General features: G+C 44.9%; 1 protein-coding gene across 4 annotated transcripts in view; it reads left to right on the top strand.

Annotated features, from left to right (window-relative positions):
• The window catches only part of BEND5 (BEN domain containing 5), a 960,999-nt gene extending 938,468 nt beyond the window's left edge, over positions 1–22,531 (top strand). For all 4 annotated transcript variants that reach the window (XM_042805597.1, XM_042805572.1, XM_032997234.1 and 1 more), the window contains 2 exons: positions 9,458–9,554; positions 22,199–22,531. In XM_042805597.1, the coding sequence (XP_042661531.1) occupies positions 9,458–9,554; positions 22,199–22,322 (221 nt within the window). In that variant the 3' untranslated portion in view covers positions 22,323–22,531. The remainder of the gene's footprint in view (positions 1–9,457; positions 9,555–22,198) is intronic.
• The last annotated feature ends 449 nt before the right edge of the window (positions 22,532–22,980 follow it).

Below are 22,980 nucleotides of genomic sequence, written 5' to 3'. Positions count from 1 at the left end.
GCTACTTAATCCCAAGCAAAGCACCCAAGGACAATTTCATCATTGATTCATCCCTTGAGCTGGACCTGCTCTGCCACCCCAGCCCAGCCTGGTCCTTGCAGAGAAGGCAGGTGCCCTGTCTCTGGTTTGGCCAGGCATAGTTCCCATTCCAAAACCAAGCCCCAGAGCTTTTTTGTGCTCTTACAGCCCTGGAAATGTGCCACTCCCAGCAGAGCTTTCTGTTGCATGCAGCCTGCACCACAGTGCCTTATTCTGAATCAATACTTGCAGATATGAGAGATAACTCAGGGAAAGAACTATATTAACATAGCTGAAGAAACAAAGATAATGATATTTTTTCTTCCTTTTTTTTTCTTCCCTCTATTCTCCCACAGAATAAAATTTTCTTTTCTTTTTCTCCCATTCTCATCTCTATGATCTGCACTTAGCAGGGCTCCAGACTCCTGAATTATTTCCCACTTTTCAATAAGGCCTTAAATCTTTTTTAAAAACTGCTGTTTTAATTGAAAAATTTCAATCAATCAATTTGCCCCTTCTCTACCCTCTCACCTTCATCCCCTCCCCCAAACAGACCCATTTGCAGTAAATAATCTGTAGCCAGACTTTCTCCTCTAAAGAAATAAATAATTCTGAATTTGCTGAATCCCGCCTGATCTCCCAGCTTTAAATCACTGCACTTTGTACTGAGCTCAGCCAAAATGTTGAACACACTGAAGCATGACTATTACTTGGTGACTGCAAGTGTTTTTAAAGGTACAGCCTCTGAGGTTGTGGTCCTTTTTCTTCCCAGGACAGTCTGAGAGAGGAGCTAAGCCAATTCCTGGGGATAAGATGTCTCTTCCCTGCATTTTGCCCACTACAAATGCAGGTGTTGCCTTGTCTTGATGGGACCTATCAAAGACTGACTGAAGGCAGGAGAAATCCAGTGGGTCTTTGAGCAAGTCCTTAAGAAGAGGCATCTTGACTGAAACCATCTAATAGCCACTGGACTGAGTCCTTTTTCAGATGGGTGATATAAGGTAGCTTCCAGGAGGTCCTCTGCATCTGCTTAGACACTGGACAGCAAGTGCCCATGTTTCCAAGTGGAAATAGTTGCACTTGGACACAGAAGATTCTGGGGTATCCCAGCCAGGTCCCCCAAAAATCATTAAGAGTCTTGCAATCACTGTCAGCATCCTGCAATTCTCTTTGCCTTTCCTCTATTCAAAAACTTTAAAACCAGTTATATGCAGGTTTATGTCACACAGTCATCACATTTTAAAATCGATAATGTTTCTTCTTTAATCATATTCCTTATTTTTTTATTTTTAGGATTGCTCTTGTCAAAGCTACTGACTATGCCCTGTCTGAAAATGCAAGCTGCAGCTGAAGAGGGAAAATGCAGAATGCAACAGACTACTGATGCCTAGTTATGATTTATACAACTCATGAGCTTCCAACAATTTAGAGATGAAAAATGGTTTATCCACACTTTGGTGTGTTGAAACACTCTTTCTACCGTTTATCTTGAAACGGATTTTGTTTGAGTGGTGGTGAATGTTATGTACAAAGCGTGAGTAGAATGTCTAATGGGAACTGTCAGACATGGAACAAGATGTCGTCATGCTTCTGGGCTGAGATGTGAGGGACTAAGAGGATCCCCAAAAAGTTCAGCTCATGATTTTCTGATGTATTTGGGGGGCTTAATTAGAATTGGAAAGTAGTGTACTGTTGTTGCATTTCCAACCAAGCTGAAAACAAAAACTGTTAAGACTTAAGTTTTCATGCTGTTTTTCCCTTGTGAATTTAACAGCATTCATCAGTGACAGGAGAAGATAGCAGATGCTGAATTTTCACTTGAAAATTTTTCCCCTCTCCTCGTCCCTTTTTGGTGTATCAGAGAGAATCAGCTCTGTAATTTTCACTGACTGTTCAAAGAGCTGAGGTCAGCTAATCCACAAGTGCTCCTTCCCAGATTTGGCAAGTGATCAGAATTAAACAATAGCAAAGATCAAAAACGTTAAAATCGCAAAAAGAGACTCATCCTAGTGTTTTCCTGATACTCTAAATAAAGACCTGTCAGACATTAATGAGACTAGTAAAGGCAGTCCCAAATTAATTTTGGGACAATTTGATAGAAGCTATTATAATCATGTTTTAAGTCTATAATTTTTAAAGTATACCAATATTTAGAACAATGCTGATGCAATATTTTCATTAATTAAAATATACTGGTACTGAAATTCACCCTTTCTGGGATTTTATTTTTCAGCTGTGAGCTTGGTTCTAACCTCTCTCCTTTAGATAACCTCATCAGGAGTCAGTGATGTCAAGATATTAAATAAACCATTTTCTTTTGTCATTTTACAGTTTAGGCCAGATTACCATTTACAGGAGGGCCCATTTCCATCTCCCACAGTTGTAGAGGGACCTCAAGATGCATAAAATGTAACCTACACTGGAGCAATGTGAAGATGGCATTAGGATAATGGAACAGCAGAGATGTCCCTGCAAAATCATGCTCATAGTGCTGGTAAATGGCATGTGGATTCAGAGGTAAAAATGGGCAGTGGCCCTGTTGTGTTTCCAGTGTTACTTTGGCAATGTCTGAGATATCTCACTCCTCTCTGTTACCGTGTTTGCTCCGGACAGCCAGATTTTCCTTTCCCTGTCTGTGTGTCTTGAATCCCATGTTGAATTAAGTGCTCCCTTTTCATGGCTACACTTGGTAGCAGCTCTGAAGCTCAGTATTGCATGGAGGTTTTCATCAGTATCAAAATGTGTTCAGTTGAGTGGCTCCTTCACTGGTGCTGCTGTGTTGCAGAGGGAGAATTGGGGTACCCAGACACTCCACCACACTCCCCTCTGCTCACCTTGAGTCTCTACTGCCCTTCAGCAGCAGCACCCCAGCAGGGTCGGTGGTACTTGGCTCTGTCCTGGCACTGGCTCCCGGGTAGCAGCTCCACCATCTTGCCTTGAGATCCCTCTGTTCCCTGTGTTCAGGTGTTAGCTGGGATTTGCCTGTTTCAGTTTAGTTCACGAGAAGGGCAGAAGCAATAGCTGATATTGAAATGAGTTCATGGGAAATGCAGCATTGTCTTTTCAGCACAGTCCCTCTGGCAGAGATAAAACAGTGCTCTCCAAGATACCTGTTCTCCAACCTCCTCTTTCAGAGGAGGAGAGAAAATTACAGGCCTCTGATTACTCAGGAAGAAGAGCGCACAACTTCCATCTTTGTAATTTCTTCTACCACAATCAAGCATTTCAGGAAAAAGGCCTGAAAGCCTGAAATAGTCAGTCAGGGATCTTTCTGCTCAGTTCCTTCCCTGATAACACACATGATGAATTAAAATGAAGACTCGTCATTGCTGTTACGTTTCATTTCCAAAAGCATCTGTCCCATCTGTGATCAGGAGCTGAGGCTGTTGAGAATGGAAATACTCTACTTCAGACAAGTCCCTTTACTATTTCCAGGCTGGCTGTGTACAGGGCATTTACAGATTTTAAAGCTGGATGGTCTGGTTGCATTTCTCTAGCTTGACCTGCTGAGTACCATGAGAGGCTGTCATCAGTAATTCCCATACTGGGGCTGGTTCTTACATTGGAGCTATGACGAGCCCTGTTCTTGTTGGAAGTGGCAGTTTCTCCCCAGAAAGCATGCCCACATGCACCTTGCAGCCCTGCAAAACCAACAGTCTGAAACTTTATAGCTTGCCTGGCCAGGTCTTGCTCTCTCAGGTCAGTAGGGAGGACAAGGTAAGCCCTATCCCTTCCCCACACTCCCTTTGTGAACCCTGTTTCCTTGGAGGGACAGTCTTGGAGAAGGATGCATCATCAGCACCCAGACTTGCACCATGTTAAATATTGGTGAAAAGCCATAGAATAGCCCCTCTCTCCTTCATCACTCTCCCCCCACACCCCAAGCCTCTCTATCACCCCAGTTATATTTTGCTTGAAGTGGAACCCCCAATTAGATGTGATATGGGCAGCATTTCTATTAGAGAACAATGTGAGCCCTGTGAAACAAAACAAGTAAGTAAGTGGTAACACCAGCTCTGCTAAAATAGAGGGCTAGTTCTCATCAGGCTGGGTGTGATATAGCACAGTGGCTTAAATCCATGTAATGCCATTTTCCATTAGAGCTCTTCTTCAAGTCAAGAAGGGGTTTGATCCATTGATGGAAGCTGTTACAAACAGACGAGAAAACCTCATCCATATTTCTCTTGAGATTGTACAAAGCCGACAGTATGCTAGCTGACCACAGTCATTTGGGACTCTCCCAGACAAAATAACCCTCTTTTCATAAATAACAGGATTGTTGTTTTGGTGGACTGAGATTTACTGTAGAATTCAGTTTTGTCAAACAAAGAGCCACTTCTGGTTTTTAATTTGAGCTATTAAAAAGATTCATCTTTCTCTTTGTGTCTCATTTTCCTTCTCCTCTTTCTCCCTTCTCTATTTTTTTCCTTCCCTGTCTTTAGGATAATATAAAGCTGTATGTCTGAAACAAAAGACTTGCATGAGTCTGGTCAGTGGTGCCTCTGTATTGAATGGTCATGATTTCAAATCCTGTTTAGGACCAAACTTGGATGAATTCCATAAGCTAATAACCCAGCACAGTGTTTCAAACTGATGGAGGTGCTGTCCTCTACATGAGACATAAAAACAGAGATCCAATCTGCTTGGCAGAGACCCCACAGGACTTATCAAAGATGAGAGGGGGCTGCTAACTGTTTTGCCCTTGTCAAATCCTTACCACCACCACAGCTTCTCTTCCTCTTCCAAAGCAATGACACTGGACCTTATGAAAAAGAGATGGTGAACTTGAAGGACCCATCCTTTTTCTAATTATTTAAAGCAGTTTGCAGTGTCTGGCAAAAGGGGGAAAGAGAGATAATCGACTCACTTGAAAGTGGAATGACCCTGAATTTCAGAAAGCAAAACAAAAGCGAGCAAATGGTGCCACCATGCTCTGCAGCAGTGACATTATTAAATGATCAGTGAGCTATTAAAGCAGCAACATTTAGTACCTCCCCTAATGACTTGTACTGCTAACTGGTTTCCAAATTGAGATTTTTATTGCCTCCATGCACAGATAGAAAAAGGTTGTGCCTGTGCTTCTAGAGGCTCCATCTTAAGCAGACTGTTCACAATAGGATTGATTAATCTTCTCAGTTGAAAACTAGTAATGGCTTGTGAGATTCCCCACTCCTCTGTCCTCTTTTTTTTTTTTTTTATCAGGTCTGGAAGCTTTGCATTGTGAGGCATTGTAGGGACCATAAATATGGGGAATTTTGCAGAGAGCCCGGCACAATTCTTGAACTTCCTAACATCTGTGAAATTTGGCAGAGCTGTGCATAAACAGACTGTCCTGAAATCTCCCCAAAACCACTGATGCCATTTGAAGACTGAATACTGTGAGAACACTGTTTGCAGGAGAGTCCTTGGGCACGCTTGTTTCCACTTCCAGCTAGAAATATGGAGCGTGGAGGAGGAAGGGAGAGGAAAGGGAACTGCAGACTCTAGTGAAGGTAAAGATTCACCCATATGTTTCCACCATGAATCTCCCAAATGGATTTCTACTGTCTCATATGAGCTGAGCTCCCATGATGGGAATAACTGGGAAATGGCCTTCTACCAAGTGCAGTTCAAGCTAAGTAGGGAGTTCCTGTGGGCAGAAGCACAGCTTGTGTAATTACAGAAAGGAAGCTGGTCAAAAAACAAACAAACAACCCAGCAAAAGTGGGTTCTAGTTGTAGTTGCAGTTATTTATGTGCTCATGACATACTGTAGGCCAAAGTGGAGACTGGGTCTTCTGTGGACCTGAAATAAATGCAAATGTTATTGCTTTGATTTGTTTTTCTCTATAGGTCCTGCACACACGTGCCACCAGCACTTTCCGAGTGTCAGGCCATTTCTTGCCCAGGCTAGGCAGTCACAGGGAGAGACTGTTACTGCTGTTTCTGGTTTTATGTATAAGGTGCCTGATTTCCATGACAGAAACCACTCATCCTTTGCAGAGATGGCAGGCAGAGCAGAGGGGGTAGGATGGCTTGAGAGACTAGTATTAGAACATGCACATTTTTTATTTCAAGCTGGTTCGAGTCTCTTTCCAACAATTCTGACTGCAAGTTGTTCCCATTTTGTGAATTTTTGGTGGCTGCATGTGGCACAGGTTTGCATTTCCAATCTGCCTGTGTGTCCATGCTCCACAAAATGCCTTTGCCTTTCTTGGTAATCTTAGCAAACAGGAGGTCTATGTGGGTTGCAAAACATGTTAAGAACTGGAGAAAAATGGGATGAAGTGGCCTTAGAGACCATTCTATACTTCCTTTTCCAAAATTCTTGCAGGACCAATGTCCTGGTTATGTCTGGGATAGAGTTAATTTTCTTCTTCGTATCTGGTATAGTGTTGTGTTTTGGATTTAGTATGAGAATAATGCTGATAACACAGAGAAGTTTTTAATACTTTCTAAGTAGTGTTTATATTAAACCAAGGACTTTTCAGCTTCTCATGACCTGCCAGTGAGAAGGCTGGAGAGGCACAAGAAGTTGGGAGGGGAAAGAGCCAGAACAGCTGACCCAAACTGGCCAAAGGAGTATTCCATACCATATAATGTCATGCTCAGTATATAAGCTGGGAGGAAAGCTGGCTGGTGGGGCTGCTCGGGAACTGGCTGATGGTAAGCATTTGCATTGTGCATCAGTTGTTTTGTATATTCTAAATCTTTTATCCTTATTACTGTAATTATTATTATTTTCCCTTCCTTTTCAGTCCTACTAAACTGTCTTTATCTCAACCTACAAGTTTTACGTTTTTCCCCAATTCCCTCTCCCATCCCACTGAGGAGGGGAATGAGCAAGTGGCTGTGTAGTGGTTAGCTGCTGGCTGGAATTAAACCATGACAACTGGTTAGACCTAAACCATTCATGTCTGCTGTGGGTTTAACCTGTGGGTTTAACCTGTTCTTGAAGATCTTTGGTCTGGAGATTTCCAGATGCATGAAGGCAAGTTATGCCAATGGTTAACTGTCTTTACCTTTAGACAGCTTTTCCTAAGACGCATGTTTAGTGGTAGAACTGGATTCCTCCAGGTCAGGGTGAAGGCAGGGTTGTAAGGCACCACGTAGGAGCTTGTATAGCCACTTCCTTGGCTGCACCCACACTCATCTAAGGACTTCCTCTACCAGGACAGCAGGTCAGGCATTTCCCACTGTGCAAACACAAGCAAGGTAGAGAGACAAAGAAAAGGGCACCAGGGCCACTTCTGGCAGAGGAGTCTTATGAGATTGACACTGACAAAATGTCCTAGAGACTTTACTGAGTCCAATTACCACTTTATGTCTTTAAAGTACCAAGTAAATGAAAGAAACTACAAGATCAAGCCGTGTTAGTCTTCTCAATCCCTTAAATGTTTGACAGCCCTCTCCCCTTCTTTCTCGCTTTCTCAGACTACTTTGAACTCTTAACCTTTCCTGCTGCTTTGAGTTCACATCTGCAGAAACCAAACTACCGCCAGCCATCCCCAAATTCCAGTAGCAATCACAAAACACTTTCAAAGCAATGCTGCCCTCCCTCGAATTGATAAACTTCAGGCTGTCTCCAACTTCCTGAACTTTCATGCACGTACAGTTAGTCTCGTCCGTCAGTGCTGGCAGGCTGCAGGGGGGCTTACAGGGTACTGCAGCAGCCGGGAAACAGCCGGTGCTGTTTCACACAACCAACTATCCCTGTCCACGCAGACAACAGCCGTGAACACCAGCTGTTCAGTCTGTGCTCTACTGCTGGGCAGAAGAATATAGATGCCCGCAGCACATATGGTGTTAGGATTGCAGTGAGCATATCAGGATAGACCCTGAAACAGAAAGGATAGATCCATGTAATCATCCCCAGGCACAGCAGTGGGAGCTGGAAAAGTGGGACCAGGTCACTGGAGAAAAAAGCAGTGTCAGGAGTCATCCTCAGCCACTAGAACTGGGCTTGACTGCCATGCTCACAGAGCTGGTGGCTGGCTTTTTTCAGAAGTAGAGCTAAAGACTGAGTCACATTAGTTCAAATTCCCCTTTAAATAAATAAATAAATGATAAACAGATCTCACAGTGATGCCTGAACCTGAAGTCTCATGCTCACTTGTTTTGATGTGTCTAATGTAAGTGGGCGGGTAATAAAAGCTTCATTTAGAAGCTAGCGTCTTCACAGGCACGGCTGGAAGCCCCTGGGACACTGCACTTCTAGAATTTTCCTCTAATGGAAACATCAGCAGATAACTATTGATAAAGCAGAACATGCACACAAAACAACCCAGCAATGTTTTATTTTCCTGGACTGCTGGGTGTTGGATGCAGAGGTGTGTTTAGATTCCGCAGGTTATGTACCCACCTCACCCACTGCATCAAGCACTCCTGAAGTGGCCATTGTGATCACCATTCAGGGCAGTGCCCTGGAGAAGTGTGTGGTTATTGTAGCGTGGGTAGGCATCAGTTCAAATTAGGCAAATAAAGGAGTCCTCAGATGCCATAATACACTTGTTGGTAACAGCATCGACTGCATTTCTCCCAGCTGGAGATCACCCTGTAGATGATAAGCAAGCACTGCTCTGTAGCTGGTAGACCTCGTGCTGACATTTCACACAAGTGGGAGATTCAGCCTATGGACATGTTGTCTAGAATATTATTTCTCAATGCATTCTCAAGTTATTCAGCTTCTTTTTAGACAACTGAGTCTTCAAGAAAGTCTGGTTCCTGTGCCTGTGAGGACTCTGGCAGCTCTGATGTGCAGCACCTGCCCAGTGCTGGGCTCAGGGTTAGCCGAGGGAGGAATCATGGCTAGTGAGGAGAGAAGAGCCCCCGGCATTACTGCCAACCTCCTTAAGGTAATCTACTGTCTTTCCAGTTCAGTGCTAAAATCACCATTTCAGGTCCTCAATACAACACAGTTAAAGAATATTAAAGTATATTCTCCCGGGACGGTGCGGGGGGTCAATGATAAAGGTTTGGAAGGCTACAGCTTTAATCCCAACCTTGAGTTTGTACACTGGTCCATGGCTGGTTTGTACCATGACATAGTTGACCTCGTTTCCTGGATACAAGCACAGAAATACTGCCTGTATCCAAGCATTTTTAGGTAATTATCTTCTCTGGATGTGGAAATTGGAAGGCCCCTTTGTCTAGTATATTACTTCATGACCACCACAGGGATCTGCAACCAGGCGTGGGGGGAAGGGGAGATTGTTTCCACCTGTCTGTGGTTATATGCAGCATCTGCCTGTGAAAACAAAAAGCAAACAAGATGGCCCCCACTTTATCTGCTTCTGTAAGTCATTTTGCCTGAAGCCTGAGCACTGTGGGATGGTTAATGTAAAACTTGCTCATGCATCAAATAGCAGTAATTTACCTTTAGACTCTACTTTTTTATTTTTATTATTATTATAATTATTTGTAATTATTTCAAAAAATGGTCCTTAATTAAAAAATCACAGATATGAAGCTTGGAAAAAATGTGGCCAGGACATTCTTGGATTACTACAGGCTGAACTCCTTGGTGGAGAGACCACTAGCACCTACTCCTAAAGCTCGGTAGGTTGGAAAGCAATTTCTCTTGCTTTAGGAAGGCTGCTTTTTTAATACCTTTCATGACTAAACTTCAGTGCTACTGCATTATGGCTTTATAATAAGCGTGCTAGTCTAACTCTGCTTATTTTATTGAAATTCCATTCGGAAATAAAGCGTTTATGATCAGGAAAGATACCTGGTTTATGTCTGAAAAAGTATTCAGAGGATTTTGCAGATATCGATATCTTTCCTGAATTCTGTCTGCTGTACACAAATCTCACACCAGTATCTTTAATGGACTTACCCTTCATTTATCTCCAGAGAGTGAGACGAAAATCAGACACACTTTATTTTGAAAAGTTTTAATTCTGGAAGTGAAAACTTTTTCAGTTCATCAGGAAAATACTGGCAAGCCTGCACTAAAGGCAGGGTTCTCCATCTCCCCTTGAGCCTGCCGCAGTGCAGGCAGCAAGATGACAGGTTCCTTCTGCCAATCCAACTGGGACCCTTTACTTGGGGATCCCCTCTTGCCGTAAGTTCTTAGTCCAGCTTTACAACCAGTTCAGCGGATGTTTGTCCAAAAGGAAGTCTTTTTGAACAGGAAGTAAAGCACTGGTGAGCAATGCACAGGGGTGTGAACAGAGGGTTTGAAATGCCCAAGCTTGAATCCCTGCAGTGCTTTTGGACCTCTGTCTGGTGTTGGCCAACTGGTGTCCTTTCAGCATCTCCTAGCTTGTGTGAGGAGCAGGGAAGATACTGCTGAACCATTTGTTGACAAACATCATTCCTTGAACAGGCAAAGCTGTGTAATAATGTGAGGAGGGGAGCAGGGCAGCAACTAGAGCTCCTGTTTCATGGGAAACACCATATTTAGAATCTGCCTCTGTTCTGAGAAAACAGCAATAATGCCTCCAAACTTAGAATTTCCAATGAAATGCATTTGGGCCAATTGGAATGTTTCATTTGGACTTCAACTCTTAATAGTGCAACCAAATATAATTTATATTTTACAGTGGAAAAGCCAATTCCAAATTGGCAAGGGGGGCAGCTAGGCCTCGAGATTCACACCCTTCTTCCCACTTTTTTCCCCCCTTAAAAAAGTACCTGTGGGAACAGTTGCTTGTTTGCAGAGGAACACTTTCCTGCTGAAGATTTTCTAGTGATGCATAAGATGTATGTTACAAACATCAGCCCAGACCATAGAGCAATTGCTGGAGTTTCTTCCACAGCCTTTAAAAATCCTCTCAGTGCAGCCATTTTGGCAGTTCCTTATATATGTGGTCATAGCCAGCCTGACTGTGTTAGATGTTTAAATGCCCAGCTTTGAGTCCATCTCTTTTTCTGTTCACGATCTTGACACAACAGTTTAGGCTGGCTCAAGGAGGACTGTCAGCGCTGCATTTCTGAATGCTCTTATCTGCAGAGACCTGCAGGGTTAGCAGAGAAAAGCATCCAGCATCTTGCTCTCCTCTGGAAATTGAATGTATCATTTCTCTCAGACTCCCAGGGGCCACAGACTCCAAGGCTAAAAACCCACAACTATTACTGAACCTAATTACCACCTGACAGCAAAGTGCTTTTCCATAGCATCATTCAGTTACCTCATCAAAAGGAATGTTTGTTTGCTTGCTTCATTTTAAATTAAAGAACCACTGACAGTGGTAACTGAAGCATTTTAATCTCATCAAATATCCATGTCCATCTCTATAGAGACATCCACGCCAGCAGGGAAAGATACACATCTATAATCGGGTTGCACAGAGCAAATTTTTCTCATTCCCCCACCAGAGTCTAAAGGGGTGAGGAATCTTTTGTTTGGGGAGTGCTACCTCACAGTAAAATCCTAAATACGGTAAATGTTCAGCCCAAAGCCAACAGATGTTTAAGGAATAGATTTTTAAAGATTCATGTTGTTAATTCCCTGATAGCTTTCAAATACTGGCTTTTCCCCGTAAATAGACAGATGCCTTCTATTGGTATCCTGGGCTTTGTTACCTGACATTTGATCTGAGCCTGTATATATATATAAAATGTACATCAATGAAATGAAATTCTTCTTTGAAGCTGTCATGCTAACTGCAAACCTGTCCAAAAGAAAATCTTGCAAACTGCTTGGAAACAGGAAGGAAGATGGCTGTGGCTTTAAATATGCCTTGGCTGGGCAGCGGCATGAGGAAAGGATTGGAATATGTAAAATGATACTAAATATCTGTGTAATCAGGACTAATTATATGGCATGCTTATTAGCTTGAAACAGGACATGTTGTGCCCACAGTTTATGAAAATATATTAAAACATTACCAGATTCCACATACTCATTGAAAGAAAGCTGCAGAGTTAATAAACGTGTAAGGGACAACTAATTGGCTGCTTTGTCCCAGCCTACTGCAGGCAGAACAATTTCTGTCTGAGGGAACTAGTGCAGCCAAAATGTGTTATAACCATAGCCCTGGAAATAGCAACAACCTGCAACACTTCCAGAGCACATCTGACTGAAAGATCTGCAAGAAGGAAATGTTTATGTTGGTATCACCATGTTGAAGAAAAGGAAATGGAGGCACAGAAAGGGAGAGATGGTCCTGAGAGTCAGAAATACACCTGGTACCCAAATTCAGGCTCCTTTCAGCAGTTTAGTTCATGCACTCAGGACAACAACAGCCTTCCTGGAGCGCAGGCAATGCAGGCAGTTCAGTGAGATCGTCTGGAGCAAAAGGCAAAAACTGATGCAACAGCTCTGGTTACAGAACCAGGACTGAGGCTGGGGCTAGAGTACCCTCTGCTATCCTGTGTAGCTGTGCAGCTTATTTCAAGAGGTCAGGAGAAACAGCTGTATCTGTTCCCATGTCCTCGGCAGTGAGAGGAGGTGTTCACATTTGCAGGCCATAGACAGCAAGCGTAGTAGCTTCTGCTCCCTCTGTAACCAAAGGAATGTCTGAGCAAACCTCAAGTCCCCAAGAAGCCCAGATCCCTGAACAGACCTCTGAACTGTGCACTGACTTTGTAGAGAGGCCAGACATGATAATGAAATGGTGAAAGGGTTTTTTTTAATACTGTCTTTACTTCTTAGACAGCTCTTTCTTTATCCCCTCCCTGTCCAGAATTCTCCCATTCACCCTCACTCCCACCACAGCTCATCCAGTCCCTCCCAGAACCCTTCAGCCCCTTCCCTATGGCTGAGCTTCCTCCAACCTTCCCCCAGTTCCCCCAGGAGCCCAGCCCAGTGGCCATTCAGGGTTCCCTACAGCTTGCAAGGGAAGGTCAGGACTTGTTTTAAACAGTAACCCCAATGTGTCCTGAAGTCCTCACTGAGGGAAGACCCCGTGATCCCAAACATATGCCCTGTTAAGAAAGATAATGTCTATTGTTATCAGCATGCTAAGCAATTATTTTCCTGCAGGTTATATGTCTGCGGCAAGATAGGAAAGCATCAATGACTCAGCTGGGGAGGGCAGGAAGGTTAGAATATTTTCCTATGTGAGCTAATGAATTAAAAGCCTTGCTGAAAATGCTGGACGTTTTCTGGAGTGACAAGCCAGGAGGCCTATGTATTTCTAACAGAGTAAGAGAGACCTCTGTGCTGCCTACAGAAGCTGCTGGGGAAGAGAGTGCTGTCACTTAGACGTGCTTCAGAGAGGCTCAGGAAAGTTTGTCCTGGACACAAAGCCACCGCTCTAAGGTTGGGTTAAGTGGGCACAGAGCAGGAAAGCGCAGTGCATAAAGGGGCTGTCTGGTGTCAATGAAGGTTCATGACCTTCTCCTGTTGTTACTGTCCTTTTTTAAGCTGCTCAGTGACCAGCAAATTCTGCTTGCACTGCACTCACTGGAAAGCATTTGAGTGGGGCTCGCATTGATGCCACTGGTGGCACAGGGAGCTCTTCCTCTGAGACTCTGTCCTGCATTCGCATCTTTCTACATGTGCCAGAGTAAAGGTTAAGATTGCTTGGGTCAAAAGGGAGACGTGTCCTCCACTGAAATCCTTGGTAAAAGGTGAAAAATTTGTAAGAGATTAAGAGAAAGCAGAGTACAGCTGTTACAGAAAATGGTTAAGGTAGGAAGACTGGATTTTTGCTGAAAAATTCACACATGCCAGTCACCTTGCACTGCCTTATGTCCACCCTTTTGCCCACATCAGCATTGCTCTGTTCTTTTACCCTGGCTCATTGACTGTGCAGCAGAGCCCTGATCTAGCACAGCATCAGCAGAGGAGCTGTTGCCTCTTTAAATCACTGACATTTTTTCTCTGAAAGCCATCAGTTCCATGTTTCTCATTTTCTGGACACACTGGAGTTCAAATTAGAGAAGCATGGAGCGCTTACAGCTCTGGCTGAGGTTAGGGGAGCTGGGCTTTGAACAGACACCCTGAAAAATCCCACCTGGATCTCACTTGTCATGCAACTCATGTCTGCACCACGTTTTCCTGTAGGTAAAACCCAGGCTTTCTGCTCACAGTTCCTGCACTGATACATGAGAGAAAAGTCCAGGAGAAGATGAATAATTCTGTCTAAAAGCAGGGATTTGATGGCATGCAACAAATAATGCCTGGGGCCACATACGGAACAAAAAATGGACAGAACAAAATATTGACTGGCCCTTCATTAATTGCTGTCTGTCCATCATGCCCTGAATGAAGCATCAGTCTTGTTAAAAAAAAGTAGGCTGTGATGAGGTAATTAAAGACCACATCAGAAGGCATATCTGCCAGGAGGTTGAATTAAAATTGCTCTGACAGCCTTTATTCTGGCAATTCCTCCTTTTGCTGCTTGACTTTGCAGCCTTAATGATGATGTATGAGTTCACAGCTGCATATCTAACAGGCTGGACAGGCCCACGAGACCGTCCCGTCATCCTCAGAGGTGGTGGGCACCATGATCTGCATCCCGTTGGGTGGAGCTGGGGAAAGTCTTCCTGTGTATGGGCACAGTCTGATTGAAGGCACTTCTGGCAGGACAACTCAGCCTTTCAAGTCCTGAGCTCCAGACACTAAAGAGCTGTGTCCAAAGGTTGTATGATTTTACAGACTCAGACCAATACCATCCCAGGGATTTGCTGCTTTCTGGCACGTGTTTTGTGTGGGTCCTTCTGTCCCACTCAGTCTGGGATTTTCTTCCCAGTCCACCTCCTCCCGTGCTTCAGAAAAACTCCTCTCTATGCTTTTAAACTCTGCCTTCAGGATTGCTGAGGTTTCACCTACATCTGGTACTGCTTTCTTTGACCTGGCCATGACCGACATGAGAGCTGGGAGTGAAGCCACCCATCTGCTTTATACAGATGGCTGCTTCTTGTCATTCTCCAGGGCTTCTGTTTGCTGCCATCACGAGCTCACTTTCCCAAACTTGAATCACTGTCTTGCCACCTCTTCTCCCACCATTTTCAGTGGCTAAGAGGAAAGCAGAGTCGAGTAAACAGAAAAAATGTTCTAGACTGAATTGGATCTCAGTGCAACAGAGATCTGAAATACTCCACACCTTCTATGGAACAGTATCTTTGCAATGCTGTGAAAGTGAGAGAAAGGAAAACCAAGCACCTTTTCTTTTTTTTCTCATGACTTCTCTCACATGGAAGGAGATAGTGCTGGTCATCTTTGAGCCATTCATTCCTTGGGCTCTGGTGACAAGGCAGAGCCATGTGTTAGTATAGGAAAATATAGCCCAGTTAGCATACTGGTTTGAATGAAATATCTGTGTGGGCCAAACAAACCACATTCTCCAACATGTGGGCAAGGAGGCAACTCAGATTTCAGCTGCACATTTCAACCACACTGAGAAGTTACCACTGCTACCAAGAGCAAATTCAGTCTCCATATTTAAAATTTTGTTGTTGTTGTTGTTATTACAAAATAAAAGTGACAGGTCTTCAAGGAGAAGTTTCCCAGAGCAATCCTGATGACGTTTGTGGGTCTGGCCCCTCCCCATTCCCACAGAGGATACACACAGGCTCTTCACCTAGCCAGGCTACTTGTAACACCAGCAGCTCACCCTACAACACCCCTCAGGGGGTGAAGAGACACCTCGAAAGTCCTAAGGAACCAAAACAGTGCCAGTATCATACACGCTACTGTCAATACTTCTTGAATTGTGGAGACATAGCAAAGTAAATGGCTTGTTCCCCTTCCTCCAGTTCTGCTCCAGAGAAAGGTCAGCAAAACCACTTACAATTTGCAGAGAAAGCAGGAAATTAAATAAGGGCAGAAAAAAAAGAGGCAGCTGCAAAACTCTCCATCACCATCCTGGCTCCCCTGGAGGGGCGATTGCAACCTATCTCAGGGATTTCACCAGGACCTAGTCTATGGGTGCCCTATAGCTGTGTTGCTTTTGTAGGGACTAGGGGGACCAGACTGTATTTAGAAGTCTTCCTTCTGTTACTGGCAGGGCCATCCAGGGCTGCACTGGTGCATGATCCTACCAGCTAGCACAGAAATGCCACCTCACAGCCGGAGCCTGCAAAATGTCTTACCTGGCTCCCTGCGTGTTCAAACAGTGCAAAGCTCATATGAGTGTCTAAAAAAACCCTTGCATTATCCTCCCACTTTGTCTGGTGCTCCTTTAAAAGGAAAAATAAAAAAAAGAAAAAAACAAACTGCTGAGGAGTGAAACAACTTCAATCTGATTTCCAGGACTGTATACTGTATTAGTAATGGGAGCACTACTATGGTTTAAGGGTAAATTACATGTTTTGCCTCAAAAATTAATTTTTGTTTTTTCCCCATTCTGTATTGGTAATTATAATCTGTCAGTTCACTCCCACACATGTCTGCACATTTTATGCAACTCTTCATACTTGTAGCTGTCATTAAAGAAAACCTTTCAGGTTTTAAACTGTGACACATTTGCGTGGGTTCAATGCAAAGGATCTATTTGCAGTTTGGGGAGATTTGCAGTGCTTGGCCAGCTCCCAGCAGAGGGCTCACCAAAATACCACGTTACAACAATTACCTTGTCAAGCACTTGGGAACTGGCATGCAGGCTGGAAGGATTTTACCGTGGATTTAAGCACACACACACTAAAGCACATGCAAACAGCCAAATACATCTCCGGCTTGGTTGTGCTTTCAGATAGTCCCCAAATAGAGAGTGTGTAAAAATATTTCAGCACTAGCCTGGGGAGCCAGTGTGCCTGATAGGTGGCCCAGCAGCAGAAAATAATCTGCATTACTGTATGAAGTAGATTGGGTCCATGTTAACAATCCCTCTCAAAATGAAGGTGCTGTCAACTGATTTAATTTAATGTACTCTATCTTAATTTATTTTTGGAAATCAGCTAAATGGATGAATTGAATTATGGCTACTTTAACTCTGAAGGAGCATATCCACATAGGAGCTTACCGTGGTTTCACTAATCAGCTCTATATTTACACCCTAAATGTATTTGGGTTAGTTCTCACAGGCATCCTTATGCCTGGAGATACCCACGTGCTTTTTTTTTTCCTTTCTTGGGCTTGTTGCTCTGAGGAAGCCAGGACTCCGTAAGCATATTTACAGCATCTGTGTTATTTCATGCCTCACCCCTCTTTGGACTTCCCCTGTATTTCTAAAGAGCAGGACAGAGCACCCTGGTCCGAAAGCAGAGACAGCTGCTGTGTGCAGGGTGGGTCGACCTGGGTAATGTCTGATGTACATAGCATGTTAATCCCAGTATCATATTGCTAACTTGAACAAGCTCAAGAGACGGTAATTTTCTGCCACATCTCATCAGGTAAGTGCAGCCCATTATTCTCCTGCTGCTCCTTAGTAAACAGGACAGGAGACAAGACCAGACCTATTCCCATCCTCTCTGCAGCTTCCTGCTCCAGGGTCAGATAAGATACACGACAGTGGCTGGGTGTGAGCTGCGTGCACTGCTTGTAATCACGGCTACTTCTCCTTCTCTTGTGTGATAATGTGATTCTAGTTACAAACTAATTCTTCCGGCCTCTGTGCACCATCTCCTCAGTGAAGCTGGTGTGTCGTGCTGCAGTGAGTTGGAGAAGGAGGGCAGGAACAGAGGGAAGGATGCAAGTAGCAGGATCCCTTCCATGGCAGAGGGAGAGACCTTTGTAAGCTCTCCTGGGGAGCAGACTAATATGATGCCTTCTCTATAATCAGCATGGACCAGCCCCTGCATTCAGAAAGGCACGACTGCAGGGTATGGACCTGATGAGATTTCCAGATAGTGCTGGGATTCTCCGTGCACTACATCAGTGAGGTTTGTATGGCCCAGAAATCATAATCTGCTGTAATAGGTGGGTGGTGATCTGGCAAGTGTGAATTTGTGCTCACTTTCTGGAAATAGGCAGTGGTGAATGCTTGGGGAAAAAAAAAAAAAAAATCAAGCTTGTGGTAATGGCTGAGGATTTCTGACCTTTGCTCTAACATTTCAAATTTGTTTTTATTGCTTCTAATTGGCCTTGCTTTGGAGCACACACATTATCTAACTGCCAGGGCACTGGCTGTCATTATCTGCTGGGCCATTTGATTTGTGTATTTTATGTTTGAAACTTGTCAGACGTTCCCAGAAAATACTGTGCTCCCCTTGAAGTGTCAAATATGAGCCTGGTTAATTGTGCATCCCTGAGAATGAAGCATTTGAAGTAATCAGGCATTGATTGTTTAGCTGCAACGGACGCAATGGAAAGATGTCTCTTCTGTGTGGAGGGGAAAGAGTAAAAATTAGATCAGCAGCTACATGACAGCAGCCAGATTTCTTGGTTTCAGGGGTCAGAGGTTAGACATTTTCCAGCCTTGATGATTCATTTTTGATCCCACTCACGTGGCTTGGAAAGCTTCATTTTCTCCTCTCTTTGCAATTTAAACAGAGATTTTCTTCTATTTTGGCCCTCTTTAATACACCAGCTGCAAAGTCACTAGTTCAAATCTATTGCTCCCCACCTCAACTTGCTTCAGCAGATGGAAACAAAAATCAAGAAAAAGCTCAAAATGCCACAGTGGCACAACCATGCCTATGGTGGTTCCTTTGTAAAGCTCAGCTCATATAAAACATTAGCCTGGTTTGCAAGTCTGCCAAGACCTTTAAGGTTTAGGATTTCCTAATTAGAAATTCAGATACAGTTGTTGTATATGTGAACATGTACATTACATATGGAGTAATGTGTGTGAGGCTTGTCTTACTGCAGACGGACTGAGAGCACTACAGGAAGCAATAGGAATATCCCCATTTTGCAGAATGTAAAAAAGAGCAGCACTGGAAACACCACATTAAACCTCAGTGTGAATTATGTATCTGCTGTATTTAGATAGAAGTAATTTTGCTGTTGAAATCAGAGGTTGGCATTTTTTTCCCATGGGGTTCTGTAACTCAAAATTGTGTTGAGATCAAGCATGTAGTGGGTTTTTTTTAGCTGTAAAGGTGAATGTATTCAGATTATTCAAGTGGTGATTTTTTGGATGTACAATTAGTTGACTGAGAGGTGTGGTATAAATTTGGTATTGTAATTGCTATGCCTCTGAGATTTCAATTTGCAAAACAGTTTGCATGGCTGCAAGATTAACTGTTGTATGTGCGATGAGCACGCAGCAGAGTTGTGATCTGATGACTGTCAATTGGCTGTATGTCCAAAAAAATCACTTTGTCACAAGTACCTGATGTGAACAGAGTGGCTGATACGATGCTTCAGTTTGGCGGATGCTTGCGTGACTGCTAAAAAAGGCCGGTGTCTAAAAATCCCACCTGTAAGTGCTGTTGGTTAGACAGGATTTCCTTTTCCCATGTCACCCTAATCATGAAAAAGGAAGGAGGTTTAACACTCATTTTTATCCTCTTTGTGTGTTTCATATTACGTTGTTTCCTTCACTTGCAGAGAGGAGAGTGGGAATGACATCCAGCAGCGCTGCTCCAGTAGACTGGACGCGCAGGCTCGGAGAAATCCGTGTCTGTCCGGAAGATCCGGGCACAGCGCGGCCGGAGCCGAGCCCTGCCTGCCCGTCCAGCGCTGGCTCTGCCCCGGGAGCGGGCGGGGGGCTGGCAGCTCTGACACGGGCACTGCTGATGCAGCCCCCGGGCAGGGGGTGGACTGACTGGCCGGCTTCCCGACGGTTTGCATGATTCTCCACTTGGTCCACAGCTGCTGCTGTGTTTGGGTCTCCCGTGTCGTCTAGGAACATGTCAATGTAATTATACACAGAACCAGAGAAACAGCTTGTTCTCGCTTCAGCGTGCCTTTCAGGTCTCCCTCCCAGGGTCCTAATTTATTTATTTTTGTCTCAGTGTTTATCTCTTCAAGATACCACTGTGCCTTAGGTTGGTGATTGCACTGTAGTGATGCAGTAGATGCTGAACTTGTGGCAGCTGTGACAGCAGTGAGGAAGGGAGGGCTGGTGGAGGCAAAACCCTCTAAGCACTGTGCCCCATTGGCTTCTACATAATTTCAGTTGATTTTAAAATGTATTTTTAAACCTCCTTCTGCAAATAAAAGCAGAAGCACTGACAAACACACACCTGTGTGGTGGGGAAGGCAGGTTCCTCTGTGTTGCTATGGCGGGTTTAGCGAGGCCCAGTTGCTCAGGGGTGAGTCAGGGTGGATGAATCAAGAAACCTGGGTTTCCATCTCAGCTCTTTTCCTTTCAGCTCTCCTCAAGTCTGCTGCATGGCCTTCGGTAGTCACTTCACTTTTGGTATCATGGCTATGTGAATGGATAGATCCTCCCCTTCCTAGTGTTTGTGTCTCAGTATGGATTGGTACAGCACCAACACCAGGTTGGCTTGTGTCTCCAGCTGCCATAGCAAATACAGGTATTAGAAGGAGCAGACTGAGTGCTCAGAGAGCAGATCAGGCACAAGTAGAGGACCCTCTCCATTTGTGTCCTGCCGTAGCAGTAGCAGATGAATGAACACAACTGGCAGGGCATGGTGAGTACTGGGGGGACCAGGAGCTGTCTGCATGGGCACCCCAAAGGCTCACTGGAGCCCCTTGGCTGGTGTGAGCAAGGCTGACAGTGCGGTTTGATTTCCTTCCCTGGGATGGGAATGGATACCCAAGTTTGCTGCAAAGGAGAAGCCATCAAAAGGTATATCTGCTTTTACAGCCGCAGCAGAGCCAGCTCGGCGAGGGGAGGTAATTCACGCTCTGCCAAGATAAACAGGAGATGCAGCACATGGGGTTGGAGCTTGGCACATGCAGGGGATGATGATGATGATGGCTGCTTGGAGCTGATGCTGCTTGGGGTGCGTGTGGAGGGACCTCAGCCTCTGCCAGCAGTCCGCAGGCAGGGCTGTAGGGCTGCCTTGGCTGTCAGTGGGCAGGCAAGAGCTGGTTCCTATGGCTCCTGGTCCCGGCGTTTGGCTCAGAGGCACCTTTGCAGTTCCAGTGCAACCTGCCAGTGCTGGGGGGTGAAGTTCCCTGCTCTGGGATGGCCCAGTGCTGGCTGAGTCTCCCTGAGCGAGGGATGGTGCTGCCGGACCCACAACCCTGGTCATTCAGCCTCTCATCAAAGCGAGGTCTCTGGGTGCAATGGTGTGAGTTGTGCCACTTTTTTCCCAGGCCTGGCTCTGCCCAGCAGCCAGACGGACCAGGGCTGAGACTGTCCAGTCACTTGTGCCTGTCCTTCTGTGAAACACAAGTGTGGCAGGACCTGGAGGGAGGAGAGGTGGTGAGAGCACTGGGCTGTGAGATGTGGGATTTTAATTAAAGCCTCTAAGCAAAGAGGCTATATAAATAAATAGAATAGATATGTTACAGAATTAACTGATAATAAAGGATAGAGATTTACTTTTCCCCAAAGTAGCAAACATTCATCTTGCACACTGTAAACACACACCCAGCAGCTCTTTGTCTGGGAAACAAGCAGCGAGACTTATCAGGAAGCAAAGCCATACAAAGTACATCTGATCCCCCGGACAAGCTGCAGGAAGCCGAGGAGCTGTTTCTGTGGTGCTGAGTTGCGAGGAGCTCGGTTCTTAGCCTGTGAACTCCTGGGGCATCACTACAGAAGTACTTTGTATTTAGCGTAACTCCGACGCTTTGGAGGCCAGTAGTTAAACTCCCACTGTTCTGGTAGGAATTGAGCTGCACTCCGAACTCAAGTTTTGCATGACTGTTAGATAACTGGAGTTAACGGGCACGGTGAAATGGCAGTATCCCATGGGGCTCTTTGAAGGCACTGGTCCAGATGCTGGAAGCACTGGCATCATGTGCTGGGCGATGGGTGTTCCCTCGCCACGCAGCGGGAGTTTGTCACCAAAGAGTTTGGCCCCAGCTGTGAACACCCCTGGCAGTGGGGGCAGTTCAGTGATGAGCAGACCCGTAAACCCAGATGTCCTCTGAACAGTATAAGCCCCAGAAGGAAATACTCAAAGTGATATGAGGGCTGTTAATGAGCAGAAATGAAGTGAAACCTTTCAGGCGTGTGGGAGCTGCAGTGAGGAGAAAACAGTGGTAAGTGCTTTACCTGAAGGGAAGCAGTGGGGCCTTTTTCTTGGAGAGCCCAGAGCTAGCTCAAAGCCCTTGAAGTCTCCTGGAAGGACTAACCCTGCTCTGGCCAGAGGAGGATGGGACCAGCTGGTCTTTAACCACCTCTAATTTGTCTTGAGCTGCCAAAACCTCCTTTACAGATGCACTTCACTGTGAGACTTTACACATGGCTTCTCCTCGGAGCACACCCCACACACGACTCACCTGCTGCTGAAACACCGCAGTGTTCTAAAAGACCTGACCTCTTTCTCTTTTCCTTTGGCAGGAAGGAAAAACTGCCGCTTTTTAAATGCACTCCCCAGCGGGGCCAAGGGAACAGCCATGCTGGTGGCAAGCCAGAGAAGAGGAGCCAGGCGCATCGGAAGGACCAGTCTCTCTCCACGCGATGAGAGGAGGGGAGGGGAGGGGAGGGCTGGTCTGCGGGGCGAGGCGGAGGAGCACTTCGGGGTCTGGAACTGATGGCGTTTCTCTTTTTTTTCCCAGAACAGTATTTCTAAGATAACAAATTGTCCAAGGGGGGAAGAGGGAGAGGGAAATTAGCCAGAAATTTTACTATTGATTCTTTTTTATTTATAGATGGTAAAACAATTTCAGGGCTTTTTTTTTTTTTTTTTTTTTTTTTTTTTTTTTTCTTCTCCATTTTTGCTTCATCTCTGGGAAAAAAAGAGTGACCTGATAGATTTACAGAAATCATTTGCGGTGGCTGAAAAGCTATTTGTTAAAATGAGAAAGCCTCCCCTTTCTCCACCAGCCTCACTCTCTCTCTTTAAAGGGGTAATCCATACCATGAGCTAACGAGGGAGTCCTGGCTCCTCTGCTGCACCATGTGATGTCTCCCCTTTTAGTGTCAGGCTCAGAACCTCTTATGCCAATTGCATGTGCTAGTCCTGTTAGCTTGCATTAAGAAAGCCTGATAAATAGCTTCTGGGAGTCAGGCAGGCGCTCCTCAGTGTGCCGTTTATCATCTGCTGCATGGTTAGGTTTTTTGCTCTTCTGTCAGATCATTTGAGGAAAGGGGTCATACGAGAAATGTTACTGTCAGGCTGC

This window comes from Tyto alba, unplaced genomic scaffold, assembly GCF_018691265.1.
Source record: "Tyto alba isolate M040663 unplaced genomic scaffold, T.alba_DEE_v4.0 Super-Scaffold_1000006, whole genome shotgun sequence".
Taxonomy (NCBI): domain Eukaryota; kingdom Metazoa; phylum Chordata; class Aves; order Strigiformes; family Tytonidae; genus Tyto; species Tyto alba.
This window is presented reverse-complemented; position numbering and strand designations above follow the sequence as displayed.